Source organism: Ambystoma mexicanum, chromosome 1p (genome assembly GCF_040938575.1).
Source record: "Ambystoma mexicanum isolate Mex_15411 chromosome 1p, UKY_AmexF1_1, whole genome shotgun sequence".
Classification (NCBI taxonomy): Eukaryota; Metazoa; Chordata; class Amphibia; order Caudata; family Ambystomatidae; genus Ambystoma; species Ambystoma mexicanum.
Genome location: NC_090921.1, coordinates 243,013,081 through 243,039,467, shown reverse-complemented (window position 1 = coordinate 243,039,467; position 26,387 = coordinate 243,013,081). Strand labels below are relative to the sequence as shown.

The 26,387-nt window shown below is 46.4% G+C and overlaps 1 protein-coding gene across 1 annotated transcript in view; it reads right to left on the bottom strand.

The window, feature by feature from the left end:
• LOC138568643 (hydroperoxide isomerase ALOXE3-like) overlaps nucleotides 1-26,387 on the bottom strand; it is a 185,342-nt gene that overhangs the window by 144,827 nt on the left and 14,128 nt on the right. The window contains exons 2-3 of the mRNA XM_069646448.1: nucleotides 6,375-6,579; nucleotides 2,732-2,816 (exon numbers count right to left, since the gene is read on the bottom strand). Of these exons, the coding sequence (XP_069502549.1) occupies nucleotides 2,732-2,816; nucleotides 6,375-6,579 (290 nt within the window). The remainder of the gene's footprint in view (nucleotides 1-2,731; nucleotides 2,817-6,374; nucleotides 6,580-26,387) is intronic.

Sequence of the window (26,387 nt, the reverse complement as noted above, 5' to 3'; positions counted from 1 at the left end):
TCTTCTGCCCATCATTCATCGCTTCTGTTCTGCGGGCATCTTCGGCGGCATTCCCATCCCGGCACACCACTTCCTAAGGAAAAGAACAGAAAAAAGGCATTAGTAAGCATTCAGCAAATCTTTGCTTATTTTTAAAGACTGTACAAGCTTCAAACGCTTACCTGAATCCCAGCCGCTCTGGGGGGAACTGTCTCCGGAACGTCTCATCCATCTGCGAGAGGGAAAAGACACTCGTGGAAACATCTAGAGGCGCTGCATACCGCGCTTACTCACTGCATTTCTTCTTCATTACTGGCATCCACGCTGAAAACGTTGCGGCACCTAAAAGACACAGAAAAAGAAGTCAGTTCAATACAAATACGAAAGGGGTGCATCGCGCATCGTGCTCTCACTCACCTTCAGCGCTACTCATCTCAGCAGCACGTTGCCATCCCCAGATGCCGGCCATCATCTAAGGAAGGAAAGGAACAAAGTTAGAGAACTGTTCAAAAGACTCATTATACTTACCTGTCGGACTCTTGCCAGTGAAGTAACTAGGCAGCAACGAGCCTGCATCAATCAACGAGCCCCTGCGCTGAAAGCAGGACTGAGCACACTTTCCAAGAAAACAAGGTGGGCTGTGGATCAAAGGGAAGGGTTGGACCCCAGGGAAGAAGGGGTTCAAGCACACAGACAATAGGGAGTTAAACTCTACCAATCCTGTGTTTCAGGCCCAGTCTCCAGTCAAGTAGACTCCAGGGAAGGGTTCGAGGTCGTAAGAGGTCACAACAGGCCGAGTGACGTCCCTGTGGATACCAGGTGAGCGTTCCATCCTCTTGCTTGAGGGAGTGGAAGCCTTGCCACTGCGTGAAGAGCCGACCTCAGATGCCGGATAGGCTCCCTCATTTAGCCAAAAAATAAGGAGTCTATTCCTGTCCTTGAGGGTTTTTTGCGAGACCCCAATAACATGTGGTGTGCCATATGGGTCCTGTGTTTCACCAACAATGTATAACATTTTCACAAAGCCACTGTTTGACGACCTTCACTCAACCAACCGGAACGAACTCAGCAATAAATCTGCCTCATTTAAACGAGGAAAAAACAAAGGTTTAACTTGTATTCAGCTCTGGATCTGGGTAAACAAGTCAACACTACAGCCTCGGCCATAGCATAAAGCTGTAAGCTGATTCGGGCCTGCAAACCCTCTCCAACGAAAGCTGTATGATCTTAGCCAGAGCCTTAATCCTCTTAAAGTTGGATTATTGCAACACCCTACATTTAGTTGCTGTTAAGTAAATCAATAAACTCCAAATTCTCCAAAATAATGCACTTAGAACTGTCTTGATTATACCGATGAGTATATCCGAGACCAGGAGACGTAACAAATGGCTATCAAAGATATAATTCAGCTTAAAACCTCAAAATGTCCTACTCACGCTGCCCCACTATGCTCGAGAAAAAAAAAAAAAATTCTTCATCTTGTCCCACCAGGACGGCAAACTCATTCTGCCCGATAGTTCCCAGGTACAAAAAAAAAAGCTGGGGTTGGGGGCATGGGGAGGGAGCAGCTTCCCTGCTATGGCGGCTCAGCTCTTGAATGCCTTCCCCTGCCCCTCTGCGATCGGACCATCCCTTCCCTAACTTTAGGCGAAATACCATCAGCTGGCTCTCGACGAAGGATCAATGACTTGCCTTGTTAGCCTCAGATTCACTGTCCCATATTACCATCTACGGCATTTAACCATGCCAGTGACTGTCAAAGGTTGTATCTATACCAGACTATCCTACTGCCTATTTTGAATATACTGTATGTAACCAAGCTAATGTAAATGTGCATTAGCTTAATAAACAGGATACCGGGGAGAACTTGTTATTGTATGCAACTAATTTTATGTAAATATTTAACCCTTTGCAAATGCGCCCAGAAGTGCGCCATATAAATCAAAAAATAAAACCCCAGGACAGATATTCGGCCGAATGATTAAGGTACAAACAATAAAGTAATTCTGAATGACTGTCTCCCTCATACATTCTTGAGGCAGGTCTCAAACGGCCTGAGCAAAGATTTCTTTGGACTCGAGGATTCCATTACAGGGCCGGAAACAAGGTTTTCCTGCATCAAAAGACTGGAAACAGCGCAAGTTGAAGTGAAGAAATGTTCACGAGAAGGATTGGATTCTCAGAGAATGCGAGGTAATCCCAAGAGTTTGGAAGACGTTTGAAATCTTAGGAGAAGCTGTGGAGGCAGAGCTATACACTCGCCGTCCCATTGGTGCTGCCCAAATCACCAATAATGTTGATGGGACACTAAAGTGTCAACTTTTCCATAGGAAAACTACCATTTTAAAATTACCAGGTTTTCCCAACCTGACGGGGCTATTCACAGCATGTGAAGCCATGAAAGATTCAATGCTGGAGAATGGGGGATGGGCATGAGCTTGTGTTTGCTAGTTAAGAGCACACACTGGTCTACCACTGAACCTTCTGGTGTGGCTGCCACCCTCTGCTCCAGTCACACCTTAATTGCTGCCCCAGAAGTCTAGCATGAAGGATGAGCACATCAACCAAAAGCACCAAAACAGTTTATTGCAATCCATAGACCAAATGTACAAATGTAACCATTTATGCACTGCAACATGCAAGAGGAGTGAGACTAATCAACATCCAAGATTGTTTTTTGTAGCTTAGTTTCTGGAGTACTTTTCCATACATTACAAATCCACAAAAGGTAACCGGTTGTAAGAAAGCTCACCTGTAGACCTTTCTTCTCTGTTCCAGATCACTCTCTCGCTGTTTTTGTAGTGCCACATTAAGATTACTTGCAGAACTCAACATAGCTGCTTAAACAAAAAGAAAACAAGCATTTAAAAAAATAAAAACTAAAGCATACAATATATTAATACAATTATTAATCCCAGTTGATATGGCTAGATTACTCAGCCGAGCCAGTGATGGAGTTCTCAAGGAATCTACCCCAACACCAATGATCTTTACCCGAGCCAGTGATGGAGTTCTCAAGGAATCTACCCCAACACCAATGATCTTTACTAATTATGATATGACACCATTGGGCAATGTGTCATTAGGACTTTCAGATCCATGGACAACAACCAGCTTTACTGTCTATGGATCACACCCTCCACCTGAATAGTTGCTCTTCTACCACTAAGGATTGGGTTTGCTTAGTACAGCTAAAGTTGAACTACATAAAATGCTACATTTTAACTTGCCACTTAAAAAAAAAGCTACTCTCCAGATCAATCTTCCTTGTTGCCCTCCTTATAGAGGATACTTCACCTCGGCTAGCCTGGAGGGCTAGATCTTTGGGGTTCCTTTTAGATCCCAGTTGATCATTTAAACTCCACACTACAAAGTGCAGATCAGGAACTACTGTAGCAAAGGTTTCTTTGGGGAAAGACTAGAGCGGTTGCCGATGATTTAGATTACTTTTATTATCAGTTTACAAAAATCACGCCCTTGCCACACCTAAATCTCGGCCTTTTCTGACCTCTTACGACCTCGAACCCTTCCCTGGAGTCTACTTGACTGGAGACTGAGATTGTTTCTGAAAGTTAGCTCCAACTTATTACAATGATGTAACAATACTGCTAAAGGCCAATAGGTTTCGAATCCATATCAGCAGTGTAACCTTCCAGAGATGCCCGATCATTGCCCATCTTGGGAGGGACATTTTGGGTAGATGCAATAGTGTCTGGCATATCTCCAGTGTATAGATTACTCAACCTATACAAAAAGGGACATACAAATTCTCCCCGTTTTACGTCATTTGCAATGTAAGGTTGGCCATAGTCTCCCACATAGTTTAATCATTTATTCATGTAGTTTCTGTATTTAGTTGTTGGATCATATAAAGTAGACCAGGTGTGATACCCATTTAATGAACCTAGACTAGTAGGTTTGCACTCTTTGGCTCACCAGATGTTTTGGGCTTAAACTCCCATTATCCCTTGCCAGTAGCGTCAATGGTGAGGGATCATGGGAGCGATGGTCCAAAACATCTGGAGCCAAAATATACAGGCCCCCCAACCTAGACCAAATGAATTCAGATCATTGCTGAGGTTATATCTACTAAAGCTGAATATAGAGAACCTTGATGCCTGGCTTGTCTTATAAAGTATTGCCGTGTCAAATTATCTAGTGCAGAATGTCCCATATGAAATGCTCCAAGCGATCAATTCGGTATTTTCATTTAGCTAAATCCACAAAAAGCAATTCGGCAAAGATTTCACTATTCAAATCCAACATTGCAAACAGACTATTTACCAGGCCAGAAACGTCTCCCTTCTCATAAAAGAAAAAACAAATATTGATCAAGATGTAGGTATAAAACCACCATTATTGATCTTTAATTCGGATAATGTGGCCTCAAGCCTCTGGCCCTTTGAGGATTATATGAGCAACACAGTTAGAGCCGGGTGCATGAAAGAAAATTCTTGAGGATATTGATAATGTCTTTAACATTATACTCGTATAACAGGTTTGTACCGATAGTGGAGAGCTTTAATACCAACACTTCTGCACAGGGATAGGATTCATCCAAGCTTTACCTCCAGCCCTGCATCTTCTTACCATTTGACATAATTGTTGTGTGTTGCTGGACTGTAGAACCTTTAATATTTGCCAATGAACAGTCCCTGTAGAGTGCTTATGTCTATTTAGGCAGGGTTTATATTTACTTTAATTATAAATATCATGGCATCCCGCTCAGCCATTTGAACTGATTTTTTTTTTTTTATTAACAAAAGGTTTGCTTTTGCCTTGCCGCTTCTGCATGGTAGATGGTAACCACAACAATATTTTGGACATTTACCTATTTACTGGTTGCTGAGAAGTGAGACGTTCGCCCATCTATGACTTCTGCATTAGTGCCTGCGAGCCTATTCAATACAGATGCATCTAGTTCTTTGGTTCAGTACCTATTCAATCTTCCTACATTGCTTTCCCACCATACTATTTGATGTTCCTCCATAGCATTTGGCCATAAAATCTGTCTGCCTTTTGCGGAGCTCAAAAGTCCCCGTAAGCCTAATTTGGCATGATTTATGGTTAGCTTTACATTTATAAAATACATAGCCCCTTTTTCAAAATAATGTGTTGCATCATGTAGAGCCATGAACAGTTTTCCCGTGTTACATAGCATCTCGAGTCTGGCACAAACTCAATGTAGTCAATGTCTGTACTTAAAACCGCCCTCAACAGCTAAAATAAAATCTAGAAGTGCAAGTATTTGTGCCATGGTCAATGATCCACTAGATCGGACACAGACATTAAATTGTTATTTTCCATTACCCTACTATCCATCTTCATACGGGGCCTTTCTGAACCAATTGCGGTGGTTTCCAAAAAGTGCACCCTTCAGACTTCAAGGGAGGGAGATTCTTATTATAGGTTATAGCAACAATAAAATTACTTTCTGCATTGGGATTTCACAGAGAAGATGGAGGTTTGGTTATTCAATCGACTCCAAGGAAGGTGGCCATTTACTAGTTATTTTCTTAGCCATGTTAGACAACTTACACGTCAATTCGTAATAGTTAAATTCAGTCTCATTAAGAGAACACCAATGTGTCAAAGCTGACACGTGAAGATTGAATGCCCGGTTTCTTTGTGGTGCCTACCCTAGGCTTCTTTCTTTTACCTTTGGACTTGCGTATTCAAATGGAGTACAATAAGCCTAGATAACATGCAGGACCAATACTAGATAACATACATGTACAGTGTGCACAGACTGACCGTAGACAAGCACGCCTAGATGAAGACATTTGGGGGCGAGAGACAGTTGCACCCTAGAGACTAGGTTCCATATTCAGCAATTGGGTGACTAATTGCCCATTTAATTGGATGTTATTTAATTTTGCATTTATGTTCACACCTTTAATCCTGCATCTTTCAGGTATGTATGTGTAAGTATGTCAGCTGTGGCACAACCCACCACCGCTCTACAAATTCCCAAGTTATTACTTTTAATCAAACTGTCAGTCACTGCTCTTCCTTGCCCCTGGTCTGAAGACTTCAATCAGGATTCCCCACCACTTCGAGCACTTACAATGCTGGCCCTAGGATGATCGCCTCCTCGAAATCAAAGCTTCTTGACACGTTATATATACACACTTCTTAGCCTCCTCGAAATCAAAGCCTCTTGACACGTTATATATACACACTTCTTTAAGAATTGTAGTCTCCACGATGAAATCTAGGATTGTGGTCGATCACCTCCACATCGCAACTTTAGAAACAGGAGACTGCTATATACATTCTTGCCTTGTTATACATTGTATTGGAAAAATTAGTAGAAATTCCAAAAATTGTAATTCTTTCTCCTTCGTACAGAGGTGTCAAGCTTTTTTGGCAGGGCAATGCAAGTGTGCCATTACCTGTCCCTTCTGCAAGCTCCAATGTCAGGTAGCCCTCGATCCAGCGGTAACAGGGGAAGCGGTAGCTTGCTCCACCAGGGGATGTCACAGTTACATACATGCAGTACCAGTTGTCCTCAGGGAAGATGGAGAAGGGCTCCTTGTGGAGACGGATTAGCAGGATTTCCCCCAGATCACGCTCTTCTTTGATGTGGTACTCATCCACCTGACCAATTCAAGAAAAGTTTACATTAGCAGCTCATAAGAATTTGCATGAACCATTCCAAGTGTGACCAGGTTCGTAAAACAAACCAAAAATCTAATGTGTTAAAACTTGCTGTAATCTGATAATTTCTGAAGGTCTATAAACCCCAGGTTCACAAATATGCATTGGGATTGGCTAGATCTTCTAGGTCTGTAAAGTTATGGAAAAGTTAACTGCTTCCAATTTAATTGGAAGATAAGCCCCTCTAAAGGAATTATGGCAGAGGTGTTTCAAGTTGCAAAGTTATGATGGAAATTCTTTTGAAGCTTCTGATATTTATTAGGGTTACTTTCAAGTTGCCTGTGAAGGAAGGGCTCGCAACAACATTTGCCTAGTGTAGTCCGAATTGTCAGAACACTGAAGCCGAGCAGGGAAGGCTGTAAGGAAAGGCATCCGGTGCTCTTTGCCGCATCCGCTGCGAGCATGAAGCACCATTGAGCAGCTGAGAGCTGAATCAGCTGTTTCGTTTGGGAATGTCCGTGTGTTCCCTTTTGTCCTCAGATGCCGTGTGCACAGACACCACTGAATCCAGACAAATGGCCCCCGTTGCCATGGCTGCACAATCAAAATGTGCCGTGAAATTCACTGCCGTGGGCCGTGTCCCGATTGGCTGCGCCGCCCACCCCTCCCGCTTTATATGGAGGGGGAGAGGGCCGAGAGGCGAAGCCGAGCAGGGAAGGCCATAAGGAAAGTCCTTCGGTGCTCTTTGCAGCTCTTTGCTGCTCGTCTGCAACGAAGCTATGCCGCACCATGGAGGTAAGAAGCCTGACTATCTCAAACTCCATTCAATCCCAGGCACGGACACCAGGAGCCTCAGACTGCCCGCACCCTACATCAGCTCCCAACCCCTCCCCACGAGCACCCGCATTGCACGGCTATGCTCCCGCACCATGCCACCCACGTTATGTGCTAACAATGCAAGACTCATCCGGCCAACTACAAAGCCCACAGACATAGCTACCTCCAATATAGCTACCAATGAAGCACTTCACACCACTTCAAACTGTACGGATCTAAACTAAATATGATTCCACATATATCCACCACTGAAAATGAACCCCCAAATGCAAAATCTGATCTGCAATCCTACCCCATTTTTGAATGCTATTGTGCCAAAAGTGATTCCACCCATGTCCACCACCACTGAAAATGAGCCCCCAAGTGCAAAATCTGATGAGCAACTCATCTACCTCCCCCAGCGCTACCACGCCCACCACCTCACCCACTCTCCCCATGGACCCCTCCCCAGCCATTACAGAACCCCAACTTAAATGCGCCATGATTAATGCCCACGCTCTGGAGATCCATGACCTCAACCACCCATGAACTCGACCTGCTCAGGATTTCAGAAACGTGGTTACATGAGGCCTCCGGCCCTGCGCTCTCCCTTGCACTGCCCCTTGGCTACTCGTCACTAGACAAGATCGCCTCTCAAGGTGGAGGTGTAGCAATCATTGCCAAAGACTGCCTCTCCATTAGAAAGGTAGGGAAATCTTTGCACAACGACTACCTCAAAGTCAAAAAAATCAACCTCTCTCCCCATTGTACCATTGCTGTTCACCCTGACTATCACCCTCCAGGCCCAACAGGAGACTTCCAAGCCCCTCATCCACCTCCTCTCGGACAACCTTAAAAAACATTCGAAAGCCATTCTCCTTGGGGAGGTCAACCTAGGCCTCCTGGACAGCAAGGGCCCAGCAGACAAATCCCTCGATTCAGCCCTCAAGGCACTAGGCTACAAGAACACCATCTTTAGCCCAACTCACACCCAGGGCAGAACTCTTGACTGGATTGCACACCAACTGTCCACTCGTCACCGGAAACACTCCCACCCCATGACCTGACCACCATATCACCACCTTTAGCATACTCACCACCAGCTCAACTTCTTCACCCCAACCCCTGCCACCCTACTTCGCAAGAAGCTCCAGTCAACCCACGAAGGAAAGAACACTGCTCTTCCTCCAAGGCCTAGCCTTCAAAACCACCTTTCTCCAGACCCAGAAACACTTGCATTAGCCTATGATGTTGCCATCAACTCCATTGCTCCACTTAAACCCTGTAAATGCAAACCCAAAACCCACTCCAACTCCTGGTTCACGCAGGACCATCTCACACTACGCAATGAAAAAAAAAGGGTGCACTTACACAATGGCAAGCGTCCCACTCTGACAAAGTTGATCTTCAAAGCCCGCTCTGACAAATACAAAAAGGCAATCACCCAAGCAAAGGCCAAATCTTTTGAATCCAGAATCTCAGAAGCCCAATCTAGCACAAAAGAAATTTTGGCCATTTTCAGGGAACTAGAGACTCCCACTCCCGCCCCCCAGAATTTCACCAAAGACAAAGCCCAGTGCGATGAAATTCAAACGGCCATGCAAACCAAATTGAGCCGTCACCAAAACAAAATACTAGCTACTAAACAAACCCTGCCCAATACGCACATCCCTGTCCCACCACCAGCCTCGGACCCCCCCCCCCCAACCCTTCAAATCCATACAGAAAAAGACATCACCAACATCATGAGGAATATCAAACCCTCTAACTGTAAAGGTGATGCTTGTCCAGCCACTATCATCAAGGACTGTACGGAAGCGCCAACTCCTTTCCGAACAGCCTTTGTCAATGCCTCCTTTGCCACAATGGAAAGTCTCTGCCTACCTCAAGGAAGCATGGGTGCTGCCCTCTTAAAAAAACCTACTCTCAATCCCACCTCCCCCAACAACTATAGACCCATCACCACTGTCCCCTTTCTCCTCAAAATACTGGACAAAGCAGCCTACCTACAGGTTCAGCACTTCATTGAAGAGAACAAACTCCTGGGACTCCGCCAATCTGGTTTCCACCCCAGACACGGGACTGAAACTGCCATACTTGACCTGAAAAACCAGATGGACGATGCCAGAGACATTGGCAAACTGGCCTATCCGAAGCTTCGATCTCGTAGATCATAACGTCCTATGCCATCACCTCTCCTCCACTGCCAAGTTCTCCCCGGACGCCACAGCATGGATCACCTCCTTCCTACAAGACAGAACCATGCAAGTATTCTCAGACTTCACCTCCGCCTCACCCACCATCATACTCTGGTGTACCCCAAGGATCCTGCCTCTCCCCCACCCTCTACAACATCTACACACGACCCCTTTTCCTCAACGCTATGGGTATCTACTACACCAACTACGCGGACAATACCCAGATCCTCCTTACTGGCAACTATGACAGATTCCTTGAACCTTAACCTCTATAACACCACCCAAGCCTGGATGGCAGACACTGGACTATGCCTCTGAACTCCTCCTGTAGGTCCCCCCCCCCCCCGACACGCTAAAAAATCTAGACTCCCAATTCAGCCACTTCACCATCGACACCATCGACACCATCGACACCATCAAAATACCTGTCTCAGACTCAGTCAAAACTCTTGGTCTATCCAGATTCCATCTTATCTATGGACAGACAAGTCAAACGCAATTGCCTCCTCAGCCGCATATCATGCCAAACTAAACGCAGTGAGGCCTTTGCTCTCTACAAAAATAGCCAGAGCCATCACAGGCTTCAGGCTAGACTACTGCAATGTACTCCTTCTAGGAACATCCAAAAACCTGGAGAGGCTACATGTCATACAGAATAGTGCTTTCCGTGCAGCCCAAGGCATTGCTAAAAGAGAACACATCCCGGAGGCCAGAAAACTAGCCCACTGGCTCCCAATAAAGGAAAGAATCATCTTCATAGCTCTGACACTGACCCACAAGTGCATTCAACTCACTGCTCCTGATTACCTCTCACAAAGGATCCATCCCGTCTCCTCTACAAGCCCAACCAGATCACCCTATGCCAACATGCTCTGTGTGCCACTAGTAAATAAAAAAGAAATAATAAATAAATAAAAAGCCAGTGCGGGCGGATCCAGCTTCCCACATCTTGCACCCACACTGGAATGCCCTACCTCCCACAATCTGAGGTGAGGCCTCCCTCATTGATTTCCGTAAAGCTATGAAAGCCATCATCTTCACTTAAGGTCCCTAGTATCAGCATGAATACTAAACATATGACCCACTGCATATGTATACGTTGTAAAGACCAATTGCATAAGCTGTAATGATACAATTATGTTTGTATTGTTTTTATAATGTGCCAATGACTGCTACCAAGCCTGTACCGCTAACTAAGCGCTTGCAAGTAACAGTGCCTCGATGCCCCTGGGCTGTTTGCACGCTATATCAATATAAACAAACGGTCTTCCTTCCCAAGGTCTGGCAGTTTAAATGAAGTGAAGTAATTGCCCTCTGGCGAAGTCCAGATATAGATTATAATCAACTGGGACACCATGAATTGCTTTGAATGTCTTATTTAACTTGACATTCTGCAAATGCCTGTTTCAACTGGTCTGGTATGAAAACCTTGTATAAGGTTTCCTTTCACACTTACCATTTGCTTGCTCGATATAGCCCAAATTCACCATCTTCAAAGCACCTTGCCTTTTAAGTTTAACGTATATGTGCCATGCTCATTACACATTTTTTTTTATGGGAGGATTGGCTCAGAGACGCAAAAAGTGAGCATTTTAAACACTGAAATAACCCCTTAACAAGGTCTTCTAAATATGTTGCAAGAATAATGTGTATCTCTTAATCTGATTTCCAATTCTAAAGACTTTGCATTCCATTTTAGAACACTACATGGTGATGCATTGGTATGTTGTACATGCATTTCTATTTGTAAGAATCAAAAGAAAAGGAATTCCGGTTAGAAAAAGTGTGGCAAAGAAATGTTCGCGTTTAGGTTAACCAGTTCAGGTAGATATTACCTTTGCACAAATATGGACTCTGACCGGTTACATATGAAAGTGCCTCATTACAAGTCTGCCGGTCCAGTAACAACGGTGCAGGTGAGCTACCGGCACTGTTACCGCACCAGCAAACTACGATTTCTGCTCACGGGTGCCTTTCTGCCCACCAAGTCTGACCTGGCAGGTGGGCTGGCACCCGCGAGCAGGTCTAGACGGATGCACCGGCACCATTCATGAATGTGCCGGTGCATCTGGCCTCCCCATTCCCATTGAGTCCAATGGGAATGGAGTGTAATTACCAGCACCCGTCAATGGTGATTCACTGTGTCCGCCGGGGCTGGAATGCACGCTAAGTCCTAATTGCCGGGTGCCGGTAAATTCATGACTCTGGCGGCAGCTGTGCTGGGTTTTACCGGCACAGCTACCACGGGACTCATGAGGCCCCAAATATTAATTTGTTAAATAGCCTTCAACTCTTTGCATCCATCTATATAGAAACAATTTAAGCACAAGAAGGAAACCTTTTGATGAAGCTGTATACAAACAAGTGAAACATGTTGACGGAACTAGGTTAAACTATTCTGTACCTTTGAAAAAAAAAAAAGAAAATTCAATACAATACGAATAAAGCCATTCAGCCTAATGAAGATTGGCCATGCTTACTGCACTGGTCAGTCTTCATTCTATTAAAGACAAGTAGGTGAGCATTAGGCTTTGCCACCAACACAGCATTTCAAAATTTTCAACATTTAAACCACCATATTTTGGGGTAGCAAAAAGAAAAACACTTCCAGTTTAAAATTTTAACTCCAGTCCAAGAGGCTCAAAACTGCAAATCCCACGAGCCTCTCCCCTCCTGGTAGTCCTGAGGCTGTACTCTTTCCACCTATCCAGTGGATACTTCATGTACAAGAGTCCAACCCTGGGTTCCTTCCCCTTTCCTTTTGCTGCCATACATCAGTTAAGTGGTTATCATTTTACATTCAGGTCCTTCAGTACTAAGTAATTTCATGTATTGACGCAGTGCGCGTGTTTAAGCATACTTCTATACTTATACTAACGCTGCGCACATATCGCGAAGAGTTTATATACTAGTGAGTGCGGTGAATGCTACTTGAATTACCTGTGTTAGTTTGCGACTGAGGCTCAGCCGCACACTTGTAACCTCCTTTGTCAAGGCCAGCCGTGGAGGCGGGACCAGAGGCGCGAGCGCATTTGCTGGCGTGAGGTAGCCGGCCCCACTCTACAGTGCCACTCGCTCAAGAGGCACGATTTAGGACCCGGGGGAAGCCTATGTTTTCCCAACCTTCCTGTCATCCCCCCAGCCCTTCAGTCAATTTGCGCTGCTTTCTCTGGAGTGGAGACACGAGACGTGTTGCTGAGAGTGTGCCCATCATATACAAAAAGAACAAAACCGAAGGAAAACAGAACGCAGTGCTTGCTGAGTCAGCTGCTGAAGCAGCGCACGTACAAACAGCAGCTGAACATGGTGTCTGTAGAAGGCCTTCAGCCAGTGAATACAGCCGCTACCTACTGTGAGCCCAGTCAGCTGACAAGACAGTTAGCTTTGCTAACACAAGGGAAGATGGCTCAATACAGGGAGGATCACTCCACTACACCATAGTACAGCGAAGAGTGGGGGTGGGAAGAGACCTCAGCAAGAGACAGCTGTCGCTCCGTGTTAAATAAGGTTGGGAGATCGCTGTCCTGCGCACAGGCTGGTCATGCTGGAAGCATGGATGTTAGAAGGACCAAAGATCCTCCAGGAAGAAGCTGGCGCTTAGCCCAGGTGAAGGCACGTCAGCTGGACACCCCGGAAGGGGTTGAGCAGGGGCATACAGCTCGGAAGAGCAGAGACTGACCCGATCTCTCCCCCCCCTACCCCCAGAGCAAGGGGAAAAAAAAAAAAAGGTCGACCCCAATCCCCAAAAGGCAGACGACCCAGTCACAAGACTTAAGGCCTTCCTGGCAAAGACAGTAGATCACCAGTCCAGACCTCCTACCCCAGGGGTGAATAATCCAGGGGACATAGACGAGGGCTACTCGCCCGATGGAGTTGAGGACCTCTGTGGGCACCCTACAGAGGACATCGACCTTCGATGAGGATACAGCCATATTCGACCCAGAAGCCATCAGGCATCTGAAATACTCAGAATGGGTGCCTTCACCCAGGGTGGCGCTATACATTAGCACAGCACATAAGAAAGGCCCTGGACAAGGAGGTATGTTTGCGCATGAGCAGAATGCCCCCATCCAGAGCTGCCCGATAAGTTATTGGAGATCCCCAGCCTTGACCTGAAAATGGTCACCTTTGTGACAAATGCCTCCAGGGTCGTCCGGAAGGGCATGAAGAGGATGCCAGGACAAGGTACTCGAACTGGCCAGTCCATTAGCAAAGATCATGGACCTTGCAGTGAAGGCCAAAGATACTGGGGCCCTGATAGACCCTATCGCCTTAGCCAATTGGGCGCATCTTGCTTGTTGGGGGAATGCCAACTGCGCCCTCAGAGAGGACAGGCGTACTCTAAAAATTGACTAAATTGAGTGGCCTCTCGTCCTATGAAGCAGGTCAAGGAGCTAAGTGACTTTTCGGTGAGGCATTCGCCAAGGAAATGGCTCAGTTCGTAGGAACCTACTCTGCCCTCGAGAAAGCACAAAGTTTTATACAGAGGATCTTCCCAGGGTGCGTTTTTGCATGGACCGGACGTCAGCGTGGTCGGGCGTCCGTTGCATTGCCTTTCATCGCAGACCCCAAGTTCGAGCACAGTACTGGGAAGGGAGGCAGCAAGATGCCTTCTTCCCTTCCAGGGAAAGATTCCCAAGAGGTCGCAAGCAGAGAGGATCCTACAGGCAGTCTGGAGCCTCTGGCGGTGAGTACATCTGACATGCAGGTGAGGGGCAGGACCCTCCAGTTTGAGCGCATGGTATACTTAATCCAGCGATGCATGGCTTCGACACGCAGTAGCTGGGCTGCTCAGATTTTCTAGGCAACCCCATTCAATGGCAAAAACTGCAGGCGATTCACATGCCGACGCTAGAAGCAGCTTTGCACCAGAGTGAGTTAGTGAAACTACAGCAAAATAACGCAATAGAGTGCGAGACACAGGTAGAACCAGGTTTTATCAGCATCATGTTTCTTGTGCACAGGAAAGAGAAGGTCCGACCCGTCAATCTGAAAGCCTGAACAAATGGCTGAATTACAACCACGTCAAGATGGAGTGAATCCATCTTCTCAGATACATACTGCGCATGGGGGACTGGCGAGAACGCCTGGGCCTCAAAGACGCATATCTGACAATACTGATAGCAGAAGTGCATCGCAGATTACTGCGTTTTCACTGGAACAGAAGGGTGGCGCTTCAAGTGCCTTCCATTCGGTCTTGCCTCAGCACCTTGGGCCTTTACCAAGCTGATGCGACCAGTGGCCGCAGCCATAAGGGAGAGGGATCCAGATCATAATATACCTAGATGATATCCTGGTACTAGGAGCAAACAGCCTCCCTAGCCAACGACGTGTTGGGTTTTCTTCCCGCTATCCTCCCTGGGATTTCTGGTGAATCTAGACAAGTCGCAGCTGGTCCAGAGGACCGAATTTCTGGGATTTACAATAGACACTGTAAAGGCGAGTCTAGAGCTCCTGAGTCACAAAGTGAGCGCAATCAAGGAGCTCAGAGCGGTTCTAGCGAAGAAAGTAATTTCTCTTTGGAATCTAGCCAGGATAGTGGGCCTGCTTGCAGCTTCCATCCAGGCCATTTTTACAGGCACGCTCCATTACAGGGTGCTGCAGCGACTCAAAATAAAGCATCTGCAGGTGTGCTAGGATAACGCAAGCAAGTAACACTAGCCAACGAAGCAACGATAGAACTGCACTGGTGGCTGCAGAATATGGAAGCCTGGAACGTTCGAGCTATCTTCGGCAATGTTCCAGATTTAATAGAGTCAGACGTGAGCAGGGCAGGAAGGGGGCCAGATGTGAGCAAGCTGAGACAGGAGGAAGTGGTTCGATGACAAATTACAGCTTCACATAAACTGTCTCGAGTTACTGGCAGGCTCCTTTGCAGTGCAAGCCTTTACCAAAGGCAGAGCCAAGTGCAGAGTGTGGTTGAAGATGGACAACAGCTCAGCTGTACCAAGTAGAGGATGCTGGCAGAGCTAGCAAAGGATTTCTGGCACTATTGCCTTCAACATCAGATAGCGGTAGCAGCAGAGTATCTTCCAGGAGCACAGAACGACGTAGCAGACTGGAACTCATGGTCTCTAGTAGTTTCCAGTGATTGGATGCTACTTACTCAGGTATTTCACAGCTTGCAAGAGGTGGGGGTCCCCTGGATACAGATCTATTTGCATCCAGACTGAACGCACAGGTATTTCAGCTGGAGGATAGACCCGGGGCAGCGGGTACAGATGCACTCCTCCAGTCTTGGGCGGGAGCAGTGCATTACGCGTTCGCACCATTCATCATGATCACAAGGGTTCTAGCGAAAGCTTGCAGGGAGCAGGCAGTGTTCGACTTTGTTAGGGAGAATTCTCTGTTTAGGCTGAATTTCCTAACCTAGTGAGTCCCCCAGCAGCTTTGCTGGATTTTTGGGGTTTATTTTTTTCTCCTGCCAAGAGTGAGACTTTTACCCTCACTCTTGGACATGATTTGAGTGTTTCTTTGAATCTAGATGTGTTTAATGTGCTATGGGGTCTTTTACCCCATAGGGCTTCATGTGTTTTTGTGATGTGTGTTATACAGCACCCTCCGTGCAGTAACACAGGGGTGTCATAGTGACCCCCCAGTATAGACTCCATACCCTGGGACTGACAACTGTCTCCCAGGGCATATAAAGTCACCATTGACTTTACTAGTCTTAAATTCTGAACAGAACCAGTACAAACCATCATATTGTGGACGTACTGGCTGGGGCAATTCGATTGCCCCAGGGTCTGTTAGTCGAGGGGGCACATCTCCGCCCCCCCCCCTGATCGAGTTTCGGCTGGTGGCAGTGGATACTACTTTTTATATTCAACCGCAAATATTTTCCTATGAGATTTCCCATTATTTTAGGCTACTATCTTTATTTAATTATTTACGGTAGCCTCGAACATACTGCCGGTTTATTTAATTAATATTCATTCTCCGGTTGGTATGGATTCTAAAATGGCGTTTGTGTTCTCTTCTGTGACTCCAACCCAAGTCGAGCCCTTTGTTCCACTTTTTGGCGGGCTTCTCCACAGAAGCCCTCCAAAGTGGTGCCACTGTGTCTGGGGTACTTAGGAGGGGTGGAGGGGAATTTAGGCACCCTGGACTGAGTTGCCTAGGCAACGCAAGTCACACTCCGCCTGATTGGCCCAAGTGGTGAGCCGGCCGGCCGGCTCACCACTTAGCATGTTTGAGTGACAGCTAGGCTGAGTGAATGGGGGGTTTGCTGCATAAAAGCAGGGATTTGGGGACTGGAACTTGAGAAGTCGCCACAGGACCTAAGAATCCGATGAGGGAGAAGCTGAGCCGACCTGCCACGACACCATCGGTGGAGCCCTGCTGGACTGCCTCACCACTTTTCCCAACGACAGAGGGATCTCCCGCCGGAGTCTTCCTTTGACTGGTGGGGATAACCAGTTTCACCGTCTTTTCGCTTTCCCCGATGTATCTCGTGGCTGCCTTGCCCGTGCCAAGCACCCCTGCAACCGGGATACCACGTTTTCCCACAACCGCGAAACCAAGGTACCACCTTTTACCCGGAGAACTCCGCGGCTGGTTTCTGCCCTGGTAGTGCAACGACCTTCATCTTTCCTCCAAGTCGAGATCTTCTCTTCCCCTGGAAGACGACGCAACTTGCACCCACTACCAGGAACTGCCACCGCTGGAGGATCCTTCCCACTTAAGGTACCGTGTCCCGCCTGGCTTCCCTTGCTACCGACTGTACGGGGTAGATTTAGCCCCCGGCTTTCGAACCTGGGTTAGCTTGGGACACCTTGGCTAAACTTTTCTAAGCCCATCTAAACGCTTTGCTGAACCCTCTGCAAGGCTTTCTAAGCCTAGTGTAACTGATCTTGGGCGCATTTGTGCTCTGCTCTCTCTAAGAGTGGGCCCAGCCTTTGGACTTTGGCTCACCAGTGACTTTTTGCTCTCTGCCTTGCTAACAGTGTTCTGGAATCGTAGAGTGGTGTACCTCTGCTTATTCTGTCTTTTTCCCTCCCTTTTTCACAAACTTATTAGAGTGCAATCTAGTTAAGCGCTCACCTCTGTATGAAAATAAGTGGTGTTTTACTGTGATTTTCTAATAGGGAAAAAGGGGTGTACATATAATAGTAACTGTGTTTAGAATATTTTACAATAAGAGTGCTGGAGTGTTTCAACTGTGTTTTTAAATAAATTATATACTTGATACCAAAGCTCTGGTCAGTGTTTGCTTGCATTATTGTATCCGAGTGCCTATTGAGTATACTTTGCATACTGCCTAACTTCTTGAGGGAAGTCTGACTGCTCAGCCACAGCTACCAGGTAAATCTGGGTGGTACAGACTGCTACCAAGTGGGTTTACTGCCAACACCTGTAGTCTTAAAACCTTTGCAGTGGTCCGTAAGGGAACTGCACAGGTTTCTGCCTAACAGTGGTCCCATTCTGGAAGTCCCAGCCCTGGTTTCCAGTAGCGATTGAACCTCCGATTTTCCGAGGATAGTCCTGCATCACCCCGGACCTCCTCAGCCCAGCCGGGGGGGGGGGGCGGGGAGGATCAAATTGAGGAGGTCACCAGAACCAAAATATGCGAGCATATGGGACGTCTGCGACGTCCTGCAATTGTTTATGGGATGGCCAGAGAACTGGTGCCTTTCTCAGTCACAGATCTCGGGCAAGTTAGCCTTGTTGCTTTGGTTGACAGTGTGTCAAAGGGTTTCAGATGTGAAAGCCCTTAATATAGACAGGAAGATTCTACCCGTAGAGGGTGGCATACACCATAGTGCAGAGGTCGAAAACCGACACGAGTTTACCCATACTTTCCAAACAAGAAACCGTAGCGCAGTGCATCAAGGATGAGGCAGAGACATTGCTTATTAGGCCGCCAGGTGTCACCCAACTGCTGATTGCACGTAGGAAGCCCCATCAAGCGATAGCCACGGCTATGATAGCCAGATGGGTGAGAGAAGTGATGCAGTGGGCAGGCATAGATTTTACCTTATTTGGCGCACATTCTGTGAGGGGCGCGATGGCTTCTAGAGCGTTTGGCAGGAGTGAAGATGTAATCGCAGCAGATTGGTCCTCAGAATCCACGTTTAAAACATTCTATTTAAACCAGTGTCAGACAAGACTGTGGTGGTGAGCTTTGAACCAGCACAATGCTAGTCTCCCTCTTGCCATAGAATGCTTAGTGCACTGGTCAGTCTTGAATCTATTAAAGACAAGGAGGCGAGCATTACATCCCACCCATCTGAATGCGATAGAGGAATATTACAGTATTGTGTTTTACTTGTGTCTTCTACTTTGTGACAAGGCTCTGCATTCCCACCCTCATGATTTATTTCTCTCTCCTAGGAGATTAGCAGAAGCCTGCTTGAATATGCCACCAGCAACGTGCCATGACGAAGCAAGTTGTCCATTGGACTATAAGAGCCGCAAGTCGAGAGATGGAAGTTCTCTGTGGAGTTTGTCAAAAGTTGACATTGGATTGTGTTGCAGTCAATATAAAGAGGAAGGAACCCAGGGTTGGGGACTTGCAGGAAGCAGGCACTGGATAGGTGGAAAGAGTGCAGCCTCAGGACTACCAGGAGGGTAGAGGCACATGGGAGTTGCAGTTTTGGGCCGTTTCAAGCCTCTTAGACAGGAAAACCTTTAAACTGGAAGTGTTTTATTTTTGCTACCCCAAACAGAAAGATGTGTTTGCTGTATTGATGGCAATAAAGAAAGAAAAGCATAAAGCTAGCCTCCTTGCTATAGAATTTGCAATATGGGGCAGAGCAGGAAATGGCAATGCAGTACACCCGGGGTGGAGGGACTCAGAACAGAACTGAGATGTCTGCAGTACTCACCTCCATCTTATCCGCGCATTTCATTTTATGCCTGCATGAGAATTTCATGCAGCCACAAAAGAAATGGATTCCTTTTGAACCCACCGTGGTTTTGTACCTGCTAAAGGACAGGCGGATTCCATAAGAAAACACCATCTGCAAAGCATAATTTGCAGACCGCGATTAAGTTTTTACAACAGAGGAAAAAAGTAAACTGGAGTTGGCCCGGTTCCTCTCGTTTTGTAAATGATGAAAATAGCATGCAGGGGTCCCGAAGTTGCAGTCTGCATCTAATAGATGCAGAGGCAGATTGTGTGCACTAAAGAAATGGTGACTCAATATTTTATTAAATTGCAGATGTTTGAGCGCACTGAGCAATCCCTTTTCCCTTGTTTGAAGGTCATGCCTGTGCCATAAGGTTTTAGGCAAAGTGAATGCAGGTAATTCATGCACATAATGCCTTACCTAATAAGGGTTAAGCCGATCCAGCACAATGCCTAAAGTGTCACAGAAACAAATGGAGCGATTTCTGATCGTCCCTGAAGACAACTATTGAAGTCACTTCATGATTGTTGCACCATTCAGATAAAAAAAAAAAAAAAGAGATGCACACATGTAACACCTGTGAAGTGAGGAGAGTGAACATATGTTTTTGGCTGACACTGTCAGTAACTGAAAATTGCTACAATTTTGTATTTCAACTTGTGTCTCAGGATCCATCTTTTAATGTTGCTGTGTGATATGGAAGTGGTGGCAGCAGACCGGGATCACAGGAGAAAGGAGGGGGTTGTGGAAGTGAGCAGCCGGGTACCAATGCTGGCCTTTGAGGGAAAAGACTACTGATCCCAGAATGCCCCAGGGAATACCGCATCAGGGAGGGGGCCCACCGATGGGATAAGGAAAATAAGAAAAGGGAAAACCGGGTTCCCGTATCAGACACCAGAACAGGCACAAAGCACAGGGTTAACCCACAGCGGCCGGAGGAGGTGGGGAATCAGGGTCAGGTGAGACAAAACCGTTGCGGAGAACATCAGGGGCCGATTACGAGGGAGGAGCGGCTCAAGGGTTAAAAGCAGGGTGACGCTGTACCTTGTCCGAGACTCCAGACAGTAGTACAGAGCAGCAAATCGGCAACCAGAGGAAAAGTGTTCAGAGAGGTGTACTGTGGGCCATTGCTATTTGTTTTCCTTTTCGTGTGCATCAGATGGCGGCAGGTTGAGGGTTGAAAGCCTGGACATGCCGGGGTGTGATAAGAGACAATTGGGACTGACAAATGCAAGGCGCAGTGGCAGTGCCTGCGAGGTGAAAGGAACAGTCTTCAGTTGTACGAATTCAATTATCTGTGAAGTGTTAGTTGTGAAAATAAGCATTTGAAAGTAAAACGTCGGTTGTCTCCGGCTGACTACTTAACATGCTGCAAAATCTCAACCATCAACCTTTCAAGAATGGAGAAACCACGATTGGGTTCAGAGATATATACACACTTAACACTTTGTACGCCAGTAATTCTAATATGGCAAATATATACTAGGTCTATGTGGTCCCACACTTCGCTTTAGATGCCTGTAAAATGCATGAACGGCTGACAGGCATACAAATCAGCAAGGTGTAACAGCGTAGATCATAAGGAAGGCAGGTTAGGCTAAGCATTGGCATAATGCTTCTTTTTCTACTAATAATCCTGAGTGAGTATACCCCCCCCACCTGTGCAAGTATTAGCAAGCCCATGTCTAGTGTTTACAATGTACCCAAGATAGGAGAGTTTGACAAATCATTGACAGGTGGACTCCCTTTAAAAGCAGGAGACACAAGGTGTCAAAGATTCCTTGAATAAAAGTGGAAAACTGGCGTCTAGACAGCAGCTTCGACAGTGATGGCAAGTGAGCCCTCAGTCTAATGTTCTTCGGCAAAGGTGGAGCTTTCGAGACTCTGGTCTTAGAGCAGCACAACGACAAGCTATCCCAGCTTCTGGGTGACATGACTCACCAGCGGTCATGGAAATCCTCTGAACCCCGGTCGACGGCAATGCAATTCGATGGGCTCAATGTCCTGGTGTTTCTCTTCAGGGTTCTCGGCGGACCCCTTCTCCAGTCGACAGCCTCTTGGGACTGGCTTCTAGGGTGCCTCGAAGAACTGTAGTTTTACACAATGGTCCCCTGTAGCTCGAGGAGCCAGTTCCTCTCTGAACAGTCCTCAGATCCGACAGCATTTAGATTTTGTCAAGGGAAAAGCAGCAGCAATACCTCTTCCAGCTGCGCTTCAAGGATGAACTTCAAGTTTCTACTTCAGCTTTTAAACAAATTTGGTATGCGAGAGGTCCCCAGATATACACATCTGTCCCTCATTCACTCTGGCTGAGCCAGGCTCAGCCAATCACAAAGGAGGCATTCAGGCAGGCAATCAGGCTTGAATGCATTCAGGCTAGTCACTTCTAACCAGTCACCCATAACAAGAAATGTGGATTGGGGCAAGCACCCAGTTTATCAGCACACTGCATTCATGTCAGTTTCAGGCAGGGCTGTCCCATTCATTGCATCAGAAACCAGACACCCATAACATAGAATGCATATTGGTCACACCATTTGCACAGGTCCCACCCCATGGGTGTGCCCACAACATATTGTCACTGGGAAGGCTCCAGCCTATCTGGCCTGACCTCCCCCCACAATACCATATATGGTTCTTCCAGTCAGAGGAAGGGACAGAGGAAGGACTTTGGGAAACCAGGTAACAGGCAATAGGAACCAAGAAGCCCCAGGAGCCATCTTGCCTTCTATTAGAATCCACCGATTCCTATGGCAGGGCCGGTGAATCCCAGAATGGAGGCTACTCCGAGGTGCTGTCACATTCAGCATGTAGCTCGCTCAACCCTTACCCTCTGTGGAGAACACAAAAGGTACCCAGAAACATACACTAGGGGTACAGGGTTGTACCTCCACCCATTGGTGTCATAAGGGTATCCAAAGGGTCGCTGTTCACCACAATGTAAAAGGAAGATCTGCACTGCCAGGGGACCCAACACTCCCGTGTAGAAGAAAATAGAAAAACAAGACACAAGGGAGTAGAGGACAAGGAGGCACTGTCCCGCCAAATGCATTTCCAGCAGAACAGTGCTCTCTTCTCAACCTCTCCCTTCCCAGGCACCACTCTGCACATGATTAGTCAGTGTCTGCTGTGCCAGGGATTAAATTTACACATTGAATTGTATATTAAAAACAGAATTGGGATTTCTGTAGTCATGTGTTAATCTGCTTTAAAGGGACCGGTATTAATATCTGGTGCAGACTGAGCTCTTCTCTCGTGCAAAGGTGTGGTCCTGCTCCTTTTGGGTGGGTCACTTCTGTCTACCCAGTATACAAGCGGAGTTTGAGCCTTATTTTTACAGTGCATTGCCTGGCAAATGGCCGTTTATGCACAACAGCTTGCAAGGGCAGCAGGATACTTCATGCGTGATGTGCATCCCCCAGCCAAAAACATTACAGAAGTATTATTGTGCGATTAGTGGCTTATGATTAACAGTTTATAGAACTGTGCCCATGCTCAGTTGGATCACTTTGAGTCCAACCCACTGATGTGCAACACGCTGTCCCCATTTGGGGATATGTTGTGTGCTGAGATAGGTGCTTGTATATGCTCTTAAATCCCTATTCAGGTTTACAGTAAGGGGCATATGGCAGTAGTATTTATAAGTATATATTTTGCAGTTCTTTGAAGGATATCTGCAGGTCTCCCTAGCTATAAAGCTTTTGGAGTTCAGTGCATTACATTATAAGACACAGCCGGACTGTGCACACTTTCTCCGTTTATACAGTTGATAGGCTTTGCCATTCTGTCTATGTTGCAGGAATTGGACAGGCTGCAAATGGCAGAAGGGCTGGCCTTGGATCTCAAGCTCTCAAGAAGTGAATGCACATTGTCATTAGTTTATTTCACAACGTCTGCTAGGAGCGAGACTAGACAACTCCTTGGAGATTGAACTAAGCAGACTCCACCTGAACCACAAAACAGAGCGAGATCACACATTTCCTTCATGTCAAAGTCATCACCCAAAATATAAATGGTTTAGCCTTATACAAGGAAATCTAGTCCCCACAATCTCATTGGCGGCCTTCACTGTGGTACCATGCCCTTAAACTTACGATTTCATGACATTGCAAATACAATCCCAACCCTCTTCCAGGGTTCCTTCCTGCCGGACACAACCCTAACATGGCCATACAATACAGTGATTCCACTTGGTCACAGACGTGAAATGCTAAGTGTTACACATAGTTCATGTATGGGCATTTCATGAGGCTATAGAGAGCAGAGAGCCATCTCCTTTGATTGGGCACCAATTTGTTTCTACAAAACATTCATCTTGGCATCCTCTCATGACCTTTGATTGTGCGACCACCATTTCAATCCTTCTGGCCTCCTCCCAAAATACCATTTTCCTTGCTAATATCGGACCTTCTCACAGCTTCACAGTCATCTTCGCTTCATCACCCTTAGCCACTAACCCCAGATTGACCCTGTCAGGTGGCAGATGCTTCAGCCACTCCAACAAATTAAGTTAAAAACCCCAGCCCCATCACTCGTTAGATTTCAGCTTCAAGCTGCCGTTTCCATGTTACAGCTGTTCTGCAAATTGATACCTTCCCCTTGGGCAGCCAATCTTTCGAACAAGCTAGAAATCATTTCACAAACCCAGGCCTCAGCTTACACAGCCCAATCTCCTCATGCATTTCCCAGGTGTGCATGTTTATATTTATGGACATGTGTTGAAAACTGCATTCCCTAATGGGTTACCCCATTTAAGAGCCTTCTCCCACTGCTTAAAGCTCTGCACTTTAAATCCAATATGTTGCACAATGTGCTCCCATATTATGTTCACAGAATCCTATTGCTACAAGTATGCAAAAATATATCATACTACACACAAAGCACCACTAAAAAGTAACCTTTAACAAAACGTAATTAACTATTGATACATGCAACATTGTAACAATATTGCATCCATTCTTGTCCCATTAACATTATGGTATTAGCAATGTGAACCTCTTTTTGCTATTGGGAAAAAATCCATCTACCCCAAACAATGGTGTGCACCAAAATGTTTGCTTTGGAGGATAGCTGTGGGTGATGGGCTAGTCTTGTTGACTTGAGAAGTGCAAAAACCTGCTTGCCTTTTTGCCAGACTCCTTCTGATAATTATACAATTTTGCAAATAGAAAATGTGTACCATGGATATAAATCAGTGTGTGGCCTTCCTCTTTACTCTTTAGCAGTTTCAGGTACAAGGGCGGGCATGGTGCATTTCAGGTATGCATATACCAGCACACAGTAGCATGGTACTGAACACCTGAGGGTGTCAATTGCCCCACCTTATTTTTACATTTCACATCCGCCGCCAAGACACACTTTCAGCAGTGTTGGCCTTATTCTGTAAATGTTTGTCCAATATGGTCTCTTACAAATACCATCAGCCCTCCCCATTAGATTATATAGAGCTAATGGGAGCTCTGGTCCGAAACCTCCCCCCCCCCCCCCTCCCGAGGATCCACTGGGTTAGTTTAAGGGACAATCTGACCAGGTTGTGGAGGGAAGTAAATGGAACAGTCACCAGGGACAATACATAAGTAGACATACATAGATAAGTAAAACCACCTTTGGACATTTGTAAGTGCAGGTAGGTGGTACAGCCAGATGTGCTTTGGATGTGACCATAATGGGTGAAGTGTAGAGTGGAGGCAGAGGAAGTAAGGGGCAGTCTGGTTAGAGGAAAGGGAAAAAGGTTAACTAGCAGTCAGATGAGAGGTAGGTTTAAGAGGGTAACTCAGGTGATTAAGTAGGCTTCGTTTGGTTTTGTACAAGCTACATATGGACTGTTCCTCGGATGTCCGGGGGCAGAGCAACCCATGCAAGTGGAGCAAGAAGAGAGGAAGCATCGGGAGGGCAATGAGCTACAAGGGTAGTTGAGGAGGCAGAGTAGATTAAGAGAAGGCTTGTAGAGTTGGAACAAGGATAGGTATGGTGGTGCCTTCCTATGGATGGACTTGTGAACTAGGAGCAGAAATTGAAATCTGGCCCAGTTTTCCACCATTTAGCCCAGTGACGGTCAGCGGCATAGCTAGGATGGTCTTACAAGTGGTGCCTGAAGCTAGTGTAGTTGGGCCAACCTCAGACATTAACATCTGTAAATGCCCAGTGCTGCCGAGTGGGCATTTTGCAGATGGCAGGCGGGCCTGGCCTGCTCAGGCCCCATCTTGTCTATGCCTCTGGTGACCGTACAAGGAAGTAGGTGTGAAGTGAGGGAGTTCAAAGAGTCCTGGTAGCGAAGTTGATCTTGTTGAGGACAGAAAGCATAGTTGGGAGACTAAACAGGATGCTGGCACAGTAAAGAGTGGGTAAGAGATGCTTGGCTGTGTTGAAAGGAAGGAAGTACACGATTTTCCTAATATTTAGACATTTGAGGGGTGCTACCGTTGGAGGTGAAAGTAAAGGTGTAAGTCATAAATGAAGAGGTTTCTAGCTGAAGAGTATGGGAGAGTTCAGGTGGTAACTGGATAGGCAGAGGAAGAGTTTGGCAGGGAAGAAGAGCACCTGTTTTGTTAGAGTATCCAATATGTAATGGCAGAGAGACCTGGAAATGTTGAGAGCTCAAGAGTTCAGGAAAAGAGAAGATTTGAGTATCATTCATGAAGAGTTGGTATGAGAACCCAAAGGAGGAGATTAGTGCCCCAAGAGCAGAGGTGTAGAGTGTAAAGAGGAGTTCCCCGAAGAGACCATTGTAGGACACCAACCGCTAGGAGGAGCGAGGAGAGGTGTTGCTCCAGCAGACAGAATTGGTGAGGTGCAAGATAGGATTAAATCCAGACAAGCGCTGGATTGTGAAACCCAAGAACAAAGTGATCACGTATCAAAGGCAGCAGACAGATCAAGAAGAAATAGGATAGAGGATAGGTTGGAGTGCTTCGAGGTGAAGTTGGAAACATTCATGAGAGCA